The following is a 21,876-nucleotide window of genomic DNA, read 5'->3' as shown; positions in this document are numbered from 1 at the left end:
GGTTACTGGAGGCCATAGACATCCACGACGTAAATGCGCCACCCACCTTGAGATATAAGTTCTAAAGTCTCAGGTATAGTTACAACGGCTGCCCCATCCTTCAAACCGAAACGCATTACTGCTTCACGGCAGAAATAGGTAGGGTGGTGGTACTCATCCGCGCGGACTCACAAGAGGTCCTACCACCAGTAATTACGCAAATTATAATTTTGCGGGTTTCATTTTTATTACACGATGTTATTCCTTCACCGCGGAAGTCAATCGTGAACATTTGTTGAGTACGTATTTCATTAGAAAAATTGGTACCCGCCTGAGATTCGAACACCGGTGCATCGCTCAACACAAATGCACCGGACGTCTGATCCGTTAGGCCACGACGACTTCCAAGCCATCCCTAAGCTTGCTCCTATTGATAGAGCTGAAGGCGTCTTTTTTTTTTTTTTTTTTCCTACCTAATCTGATAGCCCTAGGGGCTATGTCAGCGTAACCCTAACTTTAGTAGGTGAGCTCACGGGGCTCAAACCTGGTGACGTTGCTAACACGAACCCTAGCAAGAGCCGTGCTTCGCAGAATCTACCACCGGATCGGAAACGCGACCCACTGAGAAGATCCGGCGAGAAACTCAGTGGGCTGTGTCTGAGAGTTAATTTACTCGTCGAGCCCTTCGTCGCAAGCGACGGGTTCGACGAGAACGGTGACCGGTGCTTGAAGTACCTAGAAGCACCGTTAGTGGATCGGGAGGATCCGAGATGACGTGTTTTGGGCGACGTCGACTGCTTTCCATTCTGTCCGCAGGATCGGGAATGTAGTTACCGGCGGCCACGATGAGAGGGTTCTCGTGTCGTGCCGCTTTATCGAAGTGGCGCATTGACGCCGACTGAAGATACTTACTGATGGACTCTAAGTCCAGGTCGTCATGGAGGTCGACGTTCCTGACGAACCACGGGGCTCCGACGGCTATCCTGCAAAAACGGGATTGAATGATTTGGAATGATTTTAAGTGAGTGCGGGCCGCGTGAGCGAACACTACACTTGCATAGGTCATGACGGGGCGTATGCAAGTTTTGTAGAGTGTCACCTTATTTCTAAGGGACATTTTACTTCGCCTACATATCATCGGGTAGAGACGTCCTAGAATGAAGGCGGCACGGTCGCGTACCGTCTTGATGTGGGGGCGGAATGTCATCCTTCTGTCGAGGGTGACGCCTAAATATTTGACCTTCGGGGCCCACGGTATGGGCTGGTCGAACATCAAAGGCGTCAGTAAAGATGTATTTGTATTGCAAATATACATAGTTTGCTCGTATTCCTAAGCTCAGGAATTAAAGAATAATTGCTTTGTTCGTTGTTGGACTACGGAGACAGCGCAAATTTCATAGTATCCGGGTCCCGATTGCGTAAGTATACTTAAGTATATCGTTTTTATTAAAAAATATAATCGTAAAGCGTTCTAATGATGTTTAAATATTTTTTAATATTTTCTTAATAATTTAATAAACACAAATAACAAGTACTTAATTTCCATGAGTTGCAGCTTTCATTTGTTTAAATTTTAATTTTAAAAAGTGGCCGTAATAGGAACCATTGTTACAATTATTATTTCTATTACCGACCCATGTCGCTGATTGATTTTAGATGAATATTTTTATTACTAGGTATGTTTTTCATAATGATATATTAATCAATAGTTTGAATTGAGACCCTTAGGCTATCAACTAGTAGGGAAAAAAACTATGCACGGATTAATAAGAGGCGCTTATGTGTTGTGTTTCTCGAAGATTTTATTTTCTCTATGATGCGTATACAAAGAGCTATTACCAAGCATCTAATCTGTGATCGCTGTTAGTCTTTTGATTGATTTCAGTCACCATAAAACCGCTTCCCACCGCCGAGAGCTGCTTCCGAAACGCGCGTTTTTTTTTCTTCCAGACGAATTATTTTATCATTATCAATCTCCGTCAGTATTGCCAATAAGTTCCATTTCCGTTTTGTGAATATGTAGTCTTTCTCTTTTCGAATTTGTAGTCTGTGTTTTATTTTCGTTAAAAAAAACAAGCTCGTTAAGTTTGACGAAGCGATTCTTCTTAAAACCGTAACTCTTTAACTTTTGAATTATCATATTGAATGCTGTTATCATATTATTATGAATATATAAATTCATATCTATTATTTTAAAATTCGATGTGTATTGTAATCATATGTAACCTTTGACCATTATTACCTAATACATAATACGCTAATACCGTAGTGTTATCAGTTAATCTTGAATTTTTTTAAGCAGTCATTGTGTGTTTTTATGGTGCCTCAATAGTTCGGCTTACTGTTGGATCATATTCATTAAAAACCTTTGCGAGAACTACGAGGAACTTAGGTGTTGACCAATCTGTCAGTTTAGGTTGGACTGGACTAGCCTATTACTACTATCATGTGTAGCCCCCTACTTATTAACGATATAACACAAATAAAATTTGAATCTCACATCACGTCATCTTTTGTGAACACTCAATAGCAGGTGGACTATGAGCCCATTCACTACTGACACTTGAGATCAAAGACTACGTACAAACAAATGTCACATTATTATAAATAAAAACGGTGCGCGTGCAGCTTGGTGCACGTGAATGAATTTAAACTTCATTTTCGAAGTTTTTTTTATTTTTTTTATTGCTTCGTGGGTTGGATATTTCACAGCCCACATGGTGTTAAGTGGTTACTGGAGCCCATAGACATCTACAACGTAAATGCACTGCCCACCTTGAGATATAAGTTCTAAGGTCTCATTATGGTTACAACGGCTGCCCCACCCTTCAAGCCGAAACGCATTATTGCTTCACGGCAGAAATAGGCAGGGCGGTGGTACCTACCTGTGCGGACTCACAAGACGTCCTACCACCAGTATATGACCAGTAAATGGTGTAAGTAGCTTTGTGATCTAGGTTAAAATATTGTGTTTACCTGGAATAGAAAAAAACAATTCCTCCTAACATCAATGTACAGAAAAATTCAAGATACAAGTCAATGAAGAGTACTTCTGGCTTCGTACCTTGTATTATTTTGATAAGACTAGATAAATGATGATAAATCGCGGTAAATTTGTTATTCTACGTATCAAGTTAAAAATTCTTTATTTCTTGATAATCAAAGTCCAGCTGATTAGTTTAGTAGACTTATTTATTGTGAACGCACGCCAAAATAAGTTTAAAGCATAACAATGAGCAGCGTGAACCCTGATCTGGTCAAAGAGAGACAGAAATGTACCTTTGACGTACAGGAACTGGTGCATTTCATTGACAGAGGAGAGGAACACACCCTGGAGAGGAAAGAGTTGGGTAAATTATTTTGTTAACTTATTACCGTTTGTTGTTGATTTGTGTGTAACAGATTCTTTGAACGTCATTTTCACCGACTTAAAGACGTCGACTTCAAGTGATGATAGTACAATAGTTTATAACAATTTAAACTTCGCTCTAATATCCTGACCTGTATCAGTAGAATAAAAAAGATGAAATTGCTTGTTATGTCGTTTTCAAAATTCAGCGTGTTTTTTTAGTATTTAAACTAGATTTTTTTATTTTATTTTGCTGTTCAATATTTATAAATATGATTAGAAAAATATATTATATTCCTGCGCCGTAGTTGACTGTGTAATTAAAGTTCCGGTTATTAATATACTATAACTAATATAATATATAATACACAGTATGCAGTAGCTCTAAACACCGAAAGTATATTGAAAAAAGTTTTTTTTTTAAATGAACTCTTGTGTTTTTTCTCATTATTTATTTATTCTATTTTTGCGATTATCTCAAAATTTTCATATTCGCCGCAACGTATGGTTTATATTAATCGAATACTTTTATTTGTTTATCATTTTTACTTATATTAACTTTGGTCGTGAGTGGTACAAGGATCAAGTTGTAGCGATAATTTGAATTTATTATACTTTCCGAGTCGACGAAAGCGAAAATAGTAACTTTATTTTCTTTGTCTTATCATTCCTTAATTTATTTATTATTATTATTTATTACTTTTAAAATCGGGCACTTCAACAGAGTCTTTCAATTCAATGAAACACCGTAGGTAGACCCAGTCCGATTTCATGCAACAGACGTGGAAATCGCCATGTTACATCTCTATGTATTCCAATAACTACTTAATATAAAGCGGAAAGCGACTTCTTCTGCAGCTTTACAGCAGTAAAAAAAATACATGTGTGCAATTCACACGTGGTAGAAGTGAAACCTTCAAAAATTAAAATACAATTATCCTAAATGTCTAAGTATAGATAAAATTTTGTCATTAGTAAATAATTGTAAATCATCTTTTATAGTATGAGGTAGCGCCCTCTGTGTATTGATATTTTAACTTTACGTATCATCCTAAATAAAAATTCACAAGAGGTTTCATACACACGTTAGTATTAAAATTTTCATAGATGGCGCTGTATTAAAATAAACACACTACACTGAGAACGTCTAATGTGTTCTATCTCATTCTCTCGCCGGCTGAATCTTAGGCCGGTTACAGTGCTCCACCGATCGTCTGTGCGTACGTTCCGTCCTGACGGTACGCATTAACCGATCGTCAGTTTGCTTCATTCAGTGCTCTCCTGACCAACAATCTGACCGAATTGGTATAGTCGGTACGCAAAAGGGAAGCGTTTGCAAATAGCTTAATTGCTGCTTATTATTTTCGAAAACGTTTAAGGAACATTCAGGTTTTTTTAATTATTTCAGAATGTCTATCAAGTTTTGATGAATTATCAGCACATACTTCTTGCCAGGCCTTTAACTTGCCATCACGATCTTTATATAACACGTGACCTTTGTCCCAGAGCGGTTCACGAACTTCGGTGATTAGGCGCTCGGTGTCGATATATTTGGCCACGTTCAATACGAAATCGCTTTTTTTGATGATGATACCCACATCCGTACGGTCGGTCCACCGATCGGTGCAGCACTGAACGCGTTCATTTGTTTCCATAGCGCGTCGGTAGACCGACGGCACGCATGCGGACGCGCTAGACCGACGGTCCTCGTACGCAGTGCGTAGCAATATACGCGTGCGTACGGTCAGTCCAGCACTGTAATGATTTATGAATTTTCATATAAACAACAAGCGCGACTGACATACGCACAGACGGTCGGTGGAGCACTGTAACCGGCCTTATACATTTATGTGTTTGTGTCTCTATGGACTTATTTTTTCGTTTCATCGAGTTTGAAATCACAACGATTCTAAAGAAGTTTCACTTCAATAATCTTTAAGCTTTAGTTACATGTTTTTCTTGTTTCTTTTCATCCCGCAGAGGATTTGGTGCTTAGTGTCAAAGAGTTGAAGGATGAAACTCCCGAAGAATATTTAAGTCACAAAGAACGCTACGAGAACGCAATCCGAAAGGCCAGTTTATTGTTTAAAATTCTCCAGAAATATTTCGAGACGCACAACTTATTGGACATATTCAGGTATGATGTGCGCATTTAGAAAGACTTTCAGATTTGTCCGGTGTTGTAACGGTTATGTAACGCTTTTTTTTCCTACCTAAGCTGAGAGCCTTGAGAGGCTATTTCAGCGTAACCTGAACTAGTAGGTGAGCTCACGGGGCTCAAACCTGACGACGTTGCTAATACGAACCCTAGCAAGAGCCGTGCTTCGCAGATTCTACCACCGGATCGGAAACGCGACCCACTGAGAAGATCCGGCGAGAAACTCAGTGGACTGTGTCTGAGGGTTAATTTACTCGTCGAGCCCTTCGTCGCAAGCGACGGGTTGTGATGTACAAGAATTGCTCGTTTAAATATATAAGATTATCATTTGATTAAAAATGTCATTCGCAGTCCAACAAACAAGTACCGGGTGCAGTTCGGAGTCCTCAAGGATGTGTCACCGTTTTTGGTTCACATGGGCATGTTCCTGCCGACGCTCTTGCATCAAACCACTCCCGAACAAGCAGCCGAGTGGGTCCCTAAAGCGCAGAGCATGCAGATGATCGGCACTTATGCACAGGTCATTTATTTATCATCTTATTGTCTTATTGTTACATTGTCACATTTGTCACATTTGTCAGGTTTGTCACATTTTTTGTTTATCACATTTTCTTCTTTTCAACGAAGTTCTGCAAACGTGATTAACGGTTTTACGGTTTTTCTGTTTGTTTATCTTGTTAAATTTAATACAACATGTGTATGTTTTATTGATTGTTTTTGTATTGCCATATGTGTTACTCTTACTCTTGTTACACTACCTTATTCTTAGGGCCGGATTTAGACGTAATGCCGCACCTGGGCACCGGATAAAAATCCGCCCAATACTGGAATTTTACCTAAACTTATATTTTATTTTTCCAAATTAAAATAACTAATTTATTGCAGAAACTTTATCATATTATGTTATCATTCCAAAAACATTAATCATTTTTTTTTTCTCTAGCAATTATAAATTTTGCACATATTACATAAAAAAAAACTAATTAATATTTCTTTAATTCCAGAAAATGGAAAAATCTATTATTATTTTAAATGTCCAAGAAAAGAAATTGATTAAATCATTTTGATTATTAATTTTTACCAAAAGTGCCAAAATTATAATTCACAAATAATGAATGAATTGAATTATCAATTAAACAGAAAATTATTAATTAATAGAATTAATTAATTATATTGAGCAATCTTGTTAAGACAAAAAAAAAAAATACTTTCAAAATTTTGCCGCCCTAAAAAATTTTCCGCCCTGGGCACTTGCCCCGACTGCCCCTAGTGTAAATCCACCACTGCTTATTCTGTTAAGCTCGTTTCCAGTACGCAGTTTCTGAATTATGCCCTAGTATCAGAAGTGAAGAAATTCTCATCATCTACCTTTTCAGACGGAGCTGGGTCACGGTACCTTCCTGAGAGGCTTGGAGACGACAGCAACTTACGACGCGAAAGCCGAAGAGTTTATACTGAACACTCCAACGCTGACTTCATTCAAATGGTGGCCCGGTGGATGTAAGAAGATGTTTTCATTTAACAATTAACCAAGCCTCATCTCTACTGAGTCCGGGTCGAATATAATATACATATAGATCAATTCCTGTTTAAGATAATATTTTTAGACCAATTATGTCGATGTAATCCTTTTGTACCAACTCACGCTTTTAGAATACTGCGTACCTACCGCGTTGTTGGAAGGCTGCTGCATTTTTTGCCGGTCCTAAAATGTTGTGAGTCCGCACGGGTTGGTTCCACCACCCCGCCTATTTCTGCCGTGAAGCAGTAATGCGTTTCGGTTTGAAGGGTGGGGCAGCCGTTGTAACTATTATGAGACATTTGAACATATATCTCAAAAGTGGGTGGCGGCATTTACGTTGTAGATGTCTATGGGCTCCGGTAACCACTAAACACCAGGTGGGCTGTGAGCTCGTCCACCCATCTAAGCAATAAAAAAAATTAAAAATACATGGCCAACTGGCTCCACACTACGATTCCTTGTGACCAGAGATGTACATAATTAAATAAGTTGAAATATATACTTACCAAATATCCAGGCGAAGTGCGATCTAGATTCTCGTCGAACATTTTTTATTCTGTGTGTTTACGAGTTTTTTAGCTTCTCGATCGCGTCGTTGGGTCTTCGCCTGGATTGGGCCTCGGGGCACTCCTCTCGGTCCGGGCTTGGACTCCCCGCCCAACGAGGCAGGGGTGATGATTATGCTTGCTGGCTATTATTAGATGGCGATGAAGTGATGTGGTTGAGGCGATGATTTATGATGTGATGAGATAATGAAATGATAAGATGATGGTGATGGGTGATAGGGTTCGATTTGTGAAGTGTAGCAGTGTTTTTAATGGTTAATGGTTTTTATTACGCTTTAGGCTTATGCATTTATTCAATTAATGTTTTCAGTGGCCCACACCGCCAACCACTGCGTTGTGGTAGCCCAATTATACACAAAAGGAAAGTGCTATGGTGTTCATCCGTTCCTCGTGCAAATTCGGGACTTGGAAACGCACATGCCGATGCCTGGTATCAAAATTGGCGAAATTGGATCGAAGCTTGGTTACAACACGGTCAACAATGGTTTCCTTGGCTTCAACAAAGTTAGAATACCGAGGCCTAATCTTCTGATGAAGAATGCTCAAGTTCTGAAGGTACACATAAAAATGACCATTAGAACACGTATAATAAGGTAAACTAAGGAACGAAGAGTTTCATTAAATGCGCTTAATATTTGTTATCATTTATTCAAGATTAAAAACAAACTGGCGAGACAGAAGCCCGCCTCATAAGCCATTTATAACCAGAACTAATTGAATGAGTGTAATACCTATGTTACGTAGAAACTGTTTCATAGGAGATAAGTGCAATGTTCAGGAGCAGTGATAATTTATGCTTATCTCATCTGTATCTCAATCAAAGCTATAATTTATAAAATACTAGCTGACCCGGCAGACTTCGTAGTGCCTCAATCTTAATAAACTTAATATCAAAATAAACTTAAACAAACAAAAGTAATCCGTCCGACGGGGGACACATCAAAGGAAAAACAAAATTGTTATTTTTATTTAATTACGAGCATTTTCATCTTTATCTACCTTTTAAACCTTCCCTGGACTTCCACAAATAATTTAAGACAAAAATTAGCCAAATCGGTCCAGCCGTTCTTGGGCTTTAGCGAGACTAACGAACAGCAATTCATTTTTGTATATTGTAGGTATAGGCTAAAACGATATATTCGATAAATATAAATATAAAACATAAATCGATTTCCAGGACGGGACCTATGTAAAAGCGAAAAGCGAGAAGTTGACTTATGGCACGATGGTATTGATACGCGTTCTGATTGTGACTGATATGGCGTACGAGTTGGCCCGAGCGTCCACCGTCGCTGTCAGGTACTCGGTCGTCCGGCACCAGTCGCAACCGAAGCCGGGGTGAGTTGATGGCAGTTGATAGGATAGGCCTTCACATTCGGAAACAGAATTCGGAATATTGGACTTACTTGTTTCCAAATAAAATGTACATTAAACACGATTTGAAGTCGTCCTGGCCTAAAGGATAAGAGGTCCGGTGCATTCGTATGTAGCGATGCATCGGTGTTCGAATCCCGCAGGCGGGTACCAATTTTTCTAATGAAATACGTACTCAACAAAATATGTTCACGATTGACTTTCACGGTGAAGGAATAACATCGTGTAATAAAAATCAAACCCGCAAAATTATAATTTGCGTAATCACTGGCGGTAGGACCTCTTGGGAGTCCGCACGGGTAGGTACCACCACCCCGCCTATTTCCGCCGTGAAGCAGTAATGCGTTTCGGTTCGAAGGGTGGGGTAGCCGTTGTAATTATACTGAGACCTTAGAACTTATATCTCGAGGTGGGTGGCGCATTTACGTTGTAGATGTCTATGGGCTCCAGTAACCACTTAACACCAGGTGGGCTGTGAGCTTCTCCATCCATCTAAGCAATAAACAAAACGATATTTTTTTGAATTAGAAGTAACAGGTCTGTATTACTGGCCACTGACCGAACATTTGTTCGGACTATTGCTTTGGACAAATCCAAACGTCCACACAGTCGCAGCGTCATAAGTCTTCATTATTATGTTAGTATTAGCTTACTTTGGGTTTTAAAATTATTAAACTTTAATTCCAAAATAGCTGTGGGGATTTTATTATAAAAAAGATTTGCTAGCCAACGAACGAGTTCTAATTGTTTTTCTAAGCGATAAACAGGCTCAACAAGCTTACTTTCAATTCTAGTATTTATCGAATACATGCCACTCGGTATTGTTACTGTAAGTAAACCATTATTCTTGAAATCCCGCTTACTAACTGAATCTGCTGAGGCTGCGAGTTCTAGTCAGTTGCAATGCGTCGATCCCAAATTGTTTTGGATAGCCCTGGTTCCGCTTTTTGGTTTAGTGACCAAACTAGATCTTGTCCTTCGCTCTTCATCGATTGTGATTCAACACGTCTTCTCGTCAATTGGCTAATAGCTTAGCTCTCCTGAATATCGGTCTTTAGCACGGCAGTCTTGTGTTCGTAGTAACGATCCAAACAAGCAAAAACACAAAACTTAACTGAGTACTATTTCCTCTTTTGTTTGTCAACCGATTTTTTCATAACTCTTGACGAGATTTTGTGTATCAATATTAGAACTATTCCCTTAGTTATTAATTAGTTTTTAAACTGTCAATTACAAAGAAAAATAGATAATGTCATTTGTAAATATAAAATTAATCGAAACCTTGAAGGTGTCCGTGATTACGGTTGTATTTCTAGCATTCGGTGAACACTAGTACCGAATCAAATAACGATCCGGACATCGTTCTCGTCGAACCCGTCCCTTGCGACGAAGGGCTCGGCGAGTAAATTAACCCACATTAAGACAAGGCCCACTGAGTTTCTCGCCCGATCTTCTTAGTGGGTCGCGTTTCCAATCCGGTGGTAGTTCTGCGAAGCACGGCTCTTGCTAGGGTTCGTGCTAGCAACAACGTCAGGTTTGAGCCCCGCGAGCTCACCTAGTAGTTCGGTGAATTTAGAATACCCTTTTCAGGTTGCTAGAATAGGTAGAAGAAAAAAAAGCTAAAAATGGTGATTCACGAACATAAATATTTACGTCAGTTTCTTATTATGTTTATAGTTTTTCAAACAATGCGTTGACTTCTGTCTTGACATTGCGCCCCGAATAAAATTACGTTCTGTAAATTTTAATAATATTAAAACAAATGTGTGTTCTTTTTCTGATACATATTCAAATCACATTATTTTTTTTAGCATTATTTATTTCTTAAATGTGTGGACGAGCTCACGGCCCACCTGGTGTTAAGTTACCGGATCCCATAGAAATCTACAACGTAAGTGCCGCCATCCACCTTCAGATATGAGTTCTAAGCAGTACAATACAAGCGCTGCCTCACTCTTCAAATCCAAACTCATTAGTGCTTTACAGTAGAAATAGTCAAGGTGGTGGTACCTACCCGAGCGGGCTCACAACTCACAAGACGTTCTACTACCAGTAACTACGCAAAATAAAATTTTGCGAGTTTGAGTTTTTTATTACATGATGTTATTCTTTCACCGTGGAAGTCGATCGTGAACAATTGTTAAGTACGTATTTCATTGAAAAAATGGATACCTGCCTGCGGAATTCGAACACCGGTGCATCGCAAGATACGAATGCACCGGACGTCTTATCCTTTATTAGGCCACGACGACTTATAAATCATTATGAGTATTTTAACTTTGTGCTAGTGTCAGTAGTGCTACATTAAGTGCTACATTGTTCATCGGCGTTATAAAAATTGATCATTACGCGCGTTGGATAAATAATGACAAATCATTTCTTCAATTCCTACCAGAATTTTAATCGTTTTTATAGTAATAATATACTATGGTATTATGTAATAAATACATTTAACGATAAGCCTTATTTTATTTTAATTTAGTGAAACGCCTCCTTGTTAATTATTAGGGTTTTTTTTTTATGTATACAGACAACCGGAGCCACAGATTATTGAATACGTGACTCAACAACATAAGTTGTTCATTGCTGTCGCTACGAGTCACGTTTACCGCATCACTGGGCACTGGCTCTGGGATACTTACTACAAGGTCACCAGCGATTTGGATAAAGGGAACCTTGAACAGTTGCCTGAAGTAAGTTGTATAGTGTGGTTTTAATTTAATCAAAATTCTTTAACGGTTTTAATCTCGGGTTTATTTTTACCGGAAGATTAAGGTTTTGTTATTCTTCGAAAATTGAACATTGGTGCTGACTACCGTCAAATTTTGCTATAAAACATTTATTCATGTTTTTTTATACACTGAAATATACAGTATATATGTTAACGGAAATGTATGTAATCCGTCATTGTATACAATTCCTAGGAAATGTATGTAATTCCTAAAATCGCACGGAAATGTGTGAAATAAATTATATTATACTTACACATTACACATTTCCTAGGAAATCTATACATTTCCTAAATAGCAATCGGAAATGTAAAACATTTAAGATATTGGTGGGTACGCGGGGACAGCGGGACGAGTCTTGCACTACGGTCAGTTGCCAACTTGCAATCCACTGGAACCGGCCAGGGATTTAAGAAGTGCCTTTGCAAGAAAAACTGTGCTACATCAAGATGTCTGTGTTTAAAAAATAAAGTATTATGTACTTCCAAATGCCATTCGAGCTTACCCTGCAAAAATAAATGGCTATATGGACTGACAAAGTATTATAATATAAAGATTTACTTTTATACTTTGACATTTATAATTACTTAATTATCAGACTGATTACTTGCCAAATGAAAATTTTATTTTATAAGAATAAATATAAGTTGATTTTGTGATACGTTAAAAGTTAATAGATAGTTGATTTTAGAAGTTTTAATTAGTAAGATAATATGAATATATTATTATTATTTTACGGTATGACTGTTACCCGATTGTCTCAATAAGTGTTATAATAAAAAAATATTATTAACAACGTGTTTGATTACAGAAAGCATTTACTTTATACATTTCCTAATACGATATTGGAATTATATACAATTCCGAGGAAATTTATACATTTCCTAGGATATCTATGCATTAAATAGTTTTTCAAACAATATTTTATACATTTCCTAAATAGAATCGGAATTGTACACATTTCCTAGGATTTGTATACAATTCCTTGATTTCATACATTTCCGGTAACATATACACCAAAACTAAGATTTTTTACAATTTTTGTCTGTCTGTCTGTTTGTTCCTGCTAATCTCTGGAACGGCAGGACCGATTTTGACGGGGCTTTCACTGATATGTAGCTGATGATATAAGGAGTAACTTTTTTTAGACGGCTGCTTTTTTTAGACTAGCTTTGCCCTGCGGCGTTACCCGCGTTACGACAATAACCTCGGGTAACATTGCGGGACTCAACTATAATCTATACTTCTATACTAATATTATAAAGAGGAAAGATTTGTTTGTTTGTTTGTATTGAATAGGCTTCGAACTACTGAACCGATTAGAATTTTTTTTTCACTTTTTGGAAGCTAGACTATTCCCGAGTGACAAGGGCTTTAATCTTTTTTGAAAAAAAATATAGGGATCTTTATTAACACTCCAATAATGTAACCCAAGGTGTAAAAAATTACCTAAAATATTCTTTACATCGCGTGCCCTGCGAAAACTATTGATGATAGAATAAAATAATGCACTACTACTTTGTAGAACACAGTATTATTTACAAAAAGTGACGCGATAGTATATGTATAACTATTACAGCTATGCCGCAAGAAGTGTTATTTTATTTAAAAAAATAAAACAACGTCAAATATCGTTGAAATTTTTGTTAATGACTCGAGCGGAGCCGGAGCGGGCCGCTAATCAATAATAAAATTTAATCCTTCCGAAGCGAAGCGAGGGCGGGTCTCTAGTTTATTAATATAAATTATACCCGCCATACAATATACGTATTTCAGCTACACGCAGTCTCCTGTTGTCTCAAGGCGGTCTGCTCTCGAGACGCCTCAATCCACATCGACGATTGCAGGCTAGCTTGCGGTGGACACGGATACATGAAGTCTTCAAGCTTCCCTTTTATTCAGGCCATCGTCACGGCCAGTGTGACTTACGAAGGAGAATACACGGTTATGATGCTGCAAACTGCAAGGTGACGTAGAAAATTTGTAATTAGGTATCATTTTGTTTTGTTTCGTGGCGATTGTTGTTGAAAACAAGAAATTGCAAGACACAGAAGAAAGGGTCAATATTTTTGTACTTGCTATATTATCACGGCGGCTCGTGTATTAAAAATAAATTTATTTTTAAAATAATCTTTTTTAAAAATACATCAATTTTGGCCACCAATAGCTCGACACGGAATCTGTAAATATGTTAAGCATTTAAATGTAATAGAGATTGGAAGTTGAGCCACATAATTCGCAGTGAGTGAATTAACTAGAGGATAATTAATTAGCCTTAATCTAATCTAATGGCGTTGTCTTTTAGATATCTTATGAAGACTTTGAAGCAAGCATTGTCTGGTAAAGCGATAACATCAACTGTGGCCTATCTGTTGGACTTTGACAAGAACAGTAGTCGTAATTGGCAGAATACTCCCGAAGGCATCGTCATAGGGTTCCAGGCAATCGCAGCAGGGTAAAGCTAATTTGATTTTTATGGTTCAGACGTTTTCTCTTCTCTATCGGACTCTTGTTAGAGCGGTCATAGTTGCGCTGATGATGTACACGCGGCGGCATTAAGTCCCTATTGTTTTCGAGTATTGCCCACTCGGAATTGTGCTTCTGGGGGTCTGAGGCATTTTGGAGTACACTGGACCACGGTGGACTCACGTACTTTCTTTATCAGATCAGTCCAGACGGTGATCGGCCGCGCGATCCTTGGCCTTTCACCTGGACTTGAAACACTAGTTTGTCCATCGAGTCATCACTCTTCTCCCAGTCACTTGGCGTCAGCGCAAAATATTTTCTCCTTGCATATTCCTCTATCATATACCATTTCTTCGCTCACTCCCCTCTTACACATATTGTCTTTCACGCAATCCATCAATTTTTTCTTAGGTCTACCTCTTCCTCTAAAGCCTTCCACATACATAGTTAAAACTCTCTTAACAACCTCATTGTCATATCGTCTCATCACGTGCACATGCCATTCCATCTTCTCCTTTTTTCTCCTCTTTTCTACACATGTGAACAAAAAACTTGAAAATCCGTCATTAATTATACGTTATTTTTATGTTCGTTTAGATATTTTATGCAAATTTTTGTAATGTTTGTTTTTTTTTCAATCTCAAAGGTCAATATGTCCAATAAGTTGTTGCAATACTATTGGACTTTGCTCTCGTCGTCATGGCAACGAACAGACTTCGCGAGTAAATAATAAATGGTGATTTGACCGAGACCCCTGAATTCTTACTTCTCTAGTATTTAGCTTAGACCAATTAATAGTGGGTAAGTGTAGAGTCTACACTGTAGACTCGCATGGGCAACAACAAGCTATCTACTTCGGCTGCAAATACTTCAGGCGGTCCGGCTTAACTAATAGGGCAACGGATATAAAGTTTCAGTGGTTGATAATAATGCTTTCGTTTTTAGATTAACAAAGGCAGCTTACGATGAAATAGAGAAACACGAAAAGACTGGATTAGATTACGAAGATTCTTGGAATCAGGCTTCCGTGCAACTTGTGAGAGCTAGTGAGGTAGTTTTAAACAAAATAAATCGTATTATAATACAATTTAAATGTCAGAACAATCTTAATGTTGTTTTTTCCAGTATACGTTACTTGTTATTATGTCCGCAGGCACATTGCCGGGTGATTATCTACGAGAAATCTTGGCTTGAAGCGCAGCGACTCACAAAATCGCTCTCCCCTGCTCTGTCGAAGGTGCTGCTGGAATTGGTTGAATTGTACATTATTTATTGGGCGTTGGAGAAAAAGGGAGACTTTCTAGTGGTCAGTATAAAAGTTTATTTAAAGTTATCGTGGCGTGCACCCTCTTTGACAGGATATACGACATAAAAATACTGGACATAGATTAAGACAGAGACTTAACAGGTGTGACTCGGAAAGAAACAAAATAAATGAAAGGAACATGAACGTGACTGGCTGCAGTCAGTATCATAGATAATGCCCACCTGTCCTCGTGAAACTGGAAAGGCCTCTGGGCCACGAGTAATCCCTCATTCATAAAAAAAAAACATAGATAATGCATTTAATATGTCAGTATTTTCAATGCCTTCCTAAAAGACATACACGAATCAGTCGACATAGAACGAACGACCATTGAAAGGTTTATTTTATTGCTATAGATGGGTTTGGTTACAGACTTTAATACAGCTTGTTTGCCGATTTTCATCTTGATACGTTGAAATCTCTGTTGCATTTCCTACGACTTAATTTATCATTGGTATTTATATTGGTATATTTTATCGTACTATATTATCATTTCGCCTTATCTGTTGAGGAGTAAATGTAAATTTAACTACTGGGGTCCCTCTTGGAGTTTATTTATGAGCTTTAATCGTGATGACAGTAAGACTTTCCTACCTATATAAACAGTGCTTTGAATCGAAAATGTCTAAAAAAATAAGGCACGAGGTTTTTCTTTTTCGATTATCCTACTTTTATAATATTATAAACCAGAAAGTTTGTAAGAATATATGGATATATGTTTGTTACTCTTTCATGCAAAAACTACTATATGGATTTTGATGAAACTTTACAATAATATAGCTGACACATCAAAGCAACACTTAGGTTATAATTTATAAACATATACTTAGTGTGAATAACGTAAAATATACTGATAAGTATCGAGTAAGTAGGAAAAAAATCTGACATCTCATTTTCGATGCGAAGCGAGGACGGGCTGCTAGTATTAAATAAATGTTTTGTTGTTTTCAGTATACTAAAATGCAAAAGGATGACGTTATGCAACTACAGCAGAGATATGAAGAGTTGCTGGCAATAATTCGACCAAACGCAGTCGGTTTAGTGGACGGCTTTGACATCAGAGACGAGGTTCGTATCAAAAGCGCTTGAATGATCTTTGACAGGCAAATTGGAAACCGTTTAATGTTTTCGTGAGAGCGCTTCGATTCCAACAAAACGGCATACAAAACGGCATTTAAGTTGGGTATCTACCGGCTTCGGTAGCCAGTTGGTCTCTTCATATTATTAGTGGCCTTGGTAAAGAAGGTCCTAAAATCACTGGTCAGATTTTGGAAATATTCGACCATTTTGTTGTTCTTGAAATCTCATATTTCTCTCTTCTATGAAGATTGTCAACTTTTTTTTTTCATTGAGAGATTTGGTTTTTGACTATTCTTCCCGTCTTCTCTTTTCTTTTATTATTGTTGATATTCCTTTTAGATAAATCGTATCTTAACCTGTATTTCATTTTTTAGGATTTTCTGTGTTTTCCAATATTTGAAATGTCCATCATACGCATCATTTCAATTTCATAAATAATATTGGGATTGTTTTTATTTTCAAATGCCACTTAACCGAAAGACTTGTGTCCAATATGCGTGGACTTTGGACTTTTGAGGTCCAGAGTCCACACGTATTGGACATATAGTTCAGCCTTATTAGTCTTGGGACCGTAAAGTGTTAATATTTAGGGTCATTTTGAGTTTTTTTTTGTATCTCCTGGTTTACTAATACTACCAGTTAATAAAACATCAAAAAAATCTGGTAATTTTTAAAGCTAAGCTGAAGTGACAGTGGGCTGGTCACATATGTCGCAGATCCGATAACCGTTGGGGTAGACGTGTTCTGGAGTGGAGACCGCGAACCGGCAAACGTAGTGTAGGACACCCTCCTGCTAGATGGAGCGACGACCTGCGCAAGGCAGCTGGCAGTAACTGGATGCGTAGAACCGAAGATCGGGTTCAGTGGCGAGCTTTGGGGGAGGCCTAGGTTCTGCCGTGGACTGCCGCAGGCTGATGATGATGATGAAATCCATTCTGTACTCTTAGCATTTTTCTGTTTATTTGTGCAGCTTTTATCTTGCTTAGAAGAGATATTGATTACCTTATAACTACTGCAATGGTGTCGACGCTGAATAGATTGAATTCCATAATAAATCTTACACAATTATTTCTTTTCGGTATAATGTTTTGTCATTACATTTATATGAAGGTGTTCCGTTTATATTTTCTCGAGAGCGGTTTTGTGTCGATTTACTCGTCATAATTATAAATGAATTCTCCTTCACGATTATCCCACGATCAGCGGCAGAATCAGACGTCCGTATTATCTTTGCTCCAAGTACGAATTTGCTTCAATGTCATGCACCTGTCAAAGACTGCGGTGACTTTTTTGCTCTATTAGCATATTGTTATTTCGATACGAGAATTTAAATGAATTTATTAGGTGAATTTAATTAGTCAACAGTACTTGTTAATAGCAAGCGCGAAGATCTTTGGACATGGGGTGAATGTTTTTAATGGATTCCATAATAGATAGACCAGCATACATTGTATTAATTTTGTCTAGAAAAAAACAAATGTGCTATTCCATTGTTGGTTACAGATCCTTAACTCCACTCTGGGTGCTTACGACGGGCGCGTGTACGAGCGCCTGATGGAGGAGGCGCTGAAGAGTCCTCTCAACGCGGAACCCGTCAACAGATCCTTCCACCAGTACCTCAAACCTTTCATGACTGCGAAACTGTAAACATGCTCTTGACTATTTTCGTAATAAACTATATTTTTATATTTTGTTTTAGTTTCAATTACCCGTTTGGGCAAAATATAGTACATTGTGCACCAAGGGAGAAAAGTTGGACATTTCTTCCCTGGGATGACATATCCTACTTTTTTCCCGCGGTGCACATTCTATTTTTTCACCTACCAGGCCGAAAGTTCGACATTGTAAAAAACTTAGCACCCGTGGAGTGCTGAGCCGGGGTCCAGGGGCGAAGCCCTGGCGGGGGTTTGGGGGCGCGGAGCGCCTTCACCCATAAAAAAACAATTTAACTGTTTTTTAATTTTTAAATGAACTACTACTAATTGAATAAGAACTGTCTGATGAACTCATCTTTGTTTAATACTTCACTATTAAATGTTATTGCCTTTTGTTTATTTCACTTTTACACTAAACACAAGATTGCAAATTACCCGAGCACAACAATGGCGGAGAATTTAGGTGCGTGAGAGCAGACGTAGACACTAACACGCATGCGCAATTGTCAGTACCTAGGGAGAATAAGTTAGACTTTCTTCCCTGTACAGCGTGATGAAAACCGAACTTTCGGCGTAGGTAGGAGAAAAAAGAATTTCCGGCCCCAATTTAGGATTCTCTGGATACCAGGGACTGACAAACATACTTATATACGTTTAAATATATACAAATATAAATAATAAACACCCAGACAAAGAGCAAACAAATCTACTCATCAGATTTAGTTTGCCCGATGTGGGAGTCGAACCCACGACCCTCGGCGCACCAGTCAGGGGTGGTAACGACTACACCACGGAGTCAGTAAAATATATAAAGTATATTACTTATTATGTAGCTAAAGTTTGTCTAATATAAAGCGCGGTATAGTCAGGAAATTGTTTTAACTATTGTATGTTTTCATTACTTTTGTAATTTTATAACGTAAAATATTTATGTGCATTTTAATGTAATACAAAACTTTAACAAAAAGATAAACCTGCTCTAGCATAATAAAACCATCATTAATACGGTAGAATAGAATTAAATTTGCATTAAGGTAAACTCAAAAACCACTGATCAGATCTTGATAAAATTTTAATAGGAAACACTAGCTTTAAAACAAAAGGATCAGTATCAAAATCGGTCGACCGAGAAAAAAGTTCTTAGGTAAGTAAGACAGATAATAAAACAGTCGAATTGATAACCTTCACTTTTTTGATGTTAGTTAAAAAGAGAACCATACACACACACAATAAAAAAAAACTGTGAGGTTATTGGATTATTTGGACTGTGGGTCTTTGTGGAAGCCCTTATTTTCGTTGAAACATGTTTTTTTTCGGTTTATCAGTGGGAAAATATACCCAATTTAGATAAGCATCGTCAACATGTGCGCATTAAGCCAAATATTATCCAAGAGTCACCTTCCGAATGCAAAGTTTATCATATTTATGGCATTATGTAATATAAGTACATATCGACGCTTGAAAGGCAAACGTGACTAAGCGACAATGCGTGAACTTTACAGTAGACTAATATAAAGTTGAGATACCTGAAAACAAAATTTATTTTAACAAATCTAGCTGTAGTAGAATCTAGTTAGTAGCTGTAGGATTGAAATGGTTTTAATTGACCTAGAAATATATATTTTTTTGCGCATCGAATATGGTTATTGCCTATTATTTATGTACAAAGCAGTTATTGTCGCTTAGTCACGTTGGCCTTTCAGGCGTCGATATGTAAGTGTGATAATGTAGGACATGCTTCTCGTTTGAGAGATTGCAAAGTCCAAATTAGGTGTGCCAATTGATCGCCTCGTTTATATAATGATTATATAGGTGATAAAGATATAGTCGTATATATCTTGGATAGTGTACCGCAGGATCCGGGTTGGAATACTGCTCAGTCTTGGAGTACCTACATATATTTGAGTCTGGGTATATTTTTTTTTCAGTATGGCAAATACCTTCTTGCGATGCCTTTATTACTAGTGTCGAGTTTAATTAATAAACACATAAGTGTAGAATTGGGATCGTGGCGCATAAAATAAAACTATTCCACTGTTGCACTTTTATTGTTTTCTTCCAAAACGTTCTCTTACTGTTATTTTACTTAAAAATTAACCAGCACCTTTTTTTTATTTATTGTTTAGATGGGTGGACGAGCTCACAGCCCACCTGGTGTTAAGTGGTTACTGGAGCCCATAGACATCTACAACGTAAACGCGCCACCCACCTCGAGATATAAGTTCTAAGCTCTCAGTATAGTTACAACGGCTACCCCACCCTTCGAACCGAAACGCATTACTGCTTCACGGCGGAAATAGGCGAGGTGGTGGTACCTACCCGTGCGGACTCCCAAGAGGTCCTACCACCAGTGATTACGCAAATTATAATTTTGCGGGTTTGATTTTTATTACACAATGTTATTCCTTCACCGTGGAAGTCAATCGTGAACATTTGTTAAGTACGTATTTCATTAGAAAAATTGGTACCCGCCTGCGGGATTCGAACACCGGTGCATCGCTACACACGAATGCACCGGACGTCTTATCCTTTAGGCCACGACGACTTCACAGTGCCCTGGTCATTCAATCGTCTTCGGCATCTTGCTTTTCTCCCTTTCTTACCGTTTTTTCTCTTCACTTTCCTTTCCATACTCTTTTCGTACGTTTTGTTCTTTCCAAATCCTATAAATATATGTACATACTTTGTTACATGAAAAATGATACGGCGCCGTATATAATCAAGTTGATTTTGAAATGAAATGCATAAGGAACGATATGAAATAAAATGGGACCAACTGAAGTAATGTCCCAATCAAATGATGGAAATTTACTGGTAGCACTATCAGGATCACGCGGCCGATTCGGGTATTCATCAACTGCTGCTTGCGGCAAATATTTGGCATTTTCTGGCCTGGGAAGATACCCAACGAACCTCTGTGGGAGGCGTGTCGGGAAATGCTAATTGGCAAGCAGATTATGCGTCGCAAACGGATGGCATAAGCTATACTCTCAGGAGAAAGCCCACACACATCCCGAGGTAAGGCATAGAGTGAACCCCTCAGGGCTTGTGCAAAGCAGACCGTGCCAAGCAGCAGTAAAGTGCGTAGGCCAAGACCGATCGCGGTGGTGAAATACTGTTGAAGCTCTCTGCCCCGCCTTAGGGTGCCTTAGGACTTTAAACATACTAACATTTGCGAATTAAAACGTATATATTGTGTCCACTGTAATTACGCATTTCGGATACTATTCCACTTCACAATGTTGTTCCTTCATCGTCGATCTTTCGTGAACACTTGTCTGGATATCATTATTCCGGAGTTCAAATAATGATCATACATGTTACTACAAAATTTAAGTCGACTTTGTTATTTACTAAGGAATACATTACGATGTAGGATCGTGACCTAAAGGATAAGCTCGTACCGAACGATGCGATGTGTTCGAATCCCGCAGGCAGCTACCAGTTTTTCTAATTAAATACGTACTTAGCTCGCATTCGCGAATACTTCCACGGTAAAAGAATAACACGGACAATACAGGATCGTGCAATAAAAATGAAATTTACAAAAAATATTATAGGCATAATTATTTTACCGTAATTGAGTCCTATACTCACCTGTTGCATAGTTCCTTTTATGTATTAAGTAGCTTTCGCTCCACATCTCTATCAGGAAGTAGAAATTTGCGGTATGTTCCGTTAGAAATACATTC

At 38.1% G+C, this 21,876-nt stretch overlaps 1 protein-coding gene across 1 annotated transcript; it reads left to right on the top strand.

Moving 5' to 3' along the window:
- Positions 1-3,154: 3,154 nt before the first annotated feature.
- LOC114244005 (acyl-coenzyme A oxidase 1) lies at positions 3,155-18,220 on the top strand. Its single transcript, XM_089727529.1, has 13 exons — positions 3,155-3,329; positions 5,309-5,465; positions 5,838-6,006; positions 6,863-6,986; positions 7,885-8,129; positions 8,752-8,912; positions 11,479-11,641; positions 13,454-13,644; positions 13,983-14,132; positions 15,089-15,194; positions 15,297-15,449; positions 16,401-16,517; positions 18,033-18,220. Exons 1-13 carry the CDS (start codon positions 3,212-3,214, stop codon positions 18,174-18,176), a joined length of 1,998 nt encoding a protein of 665 aa, XP_089583655.1. The 5' UTR covers positions 3,155-3,211; the 3' UTR covers positions 18,177-18,220.
- The last annotated feature ends 3,656 nt before the right edge of the window (positions 18,221-21,876 follow it).

The sequence above is a fragment of the Bombyx mandarina genome, chromosome 05, assembly GCF_030267445.1.
Source record: "Bombyx mandarina strain Sakado chromosome 05, ASM3026744v2".
Taxonomy (NCBI): domain Eukaryota; kingdom Metazoa; phylum Arthropoda; class Insecta; order Lepidoptera; family Bombycidae; genus Bombyx; species Bombyx mandarina.
This window is presented reverse-complemented; position numbering and strand designations above follow the sequence as displayed.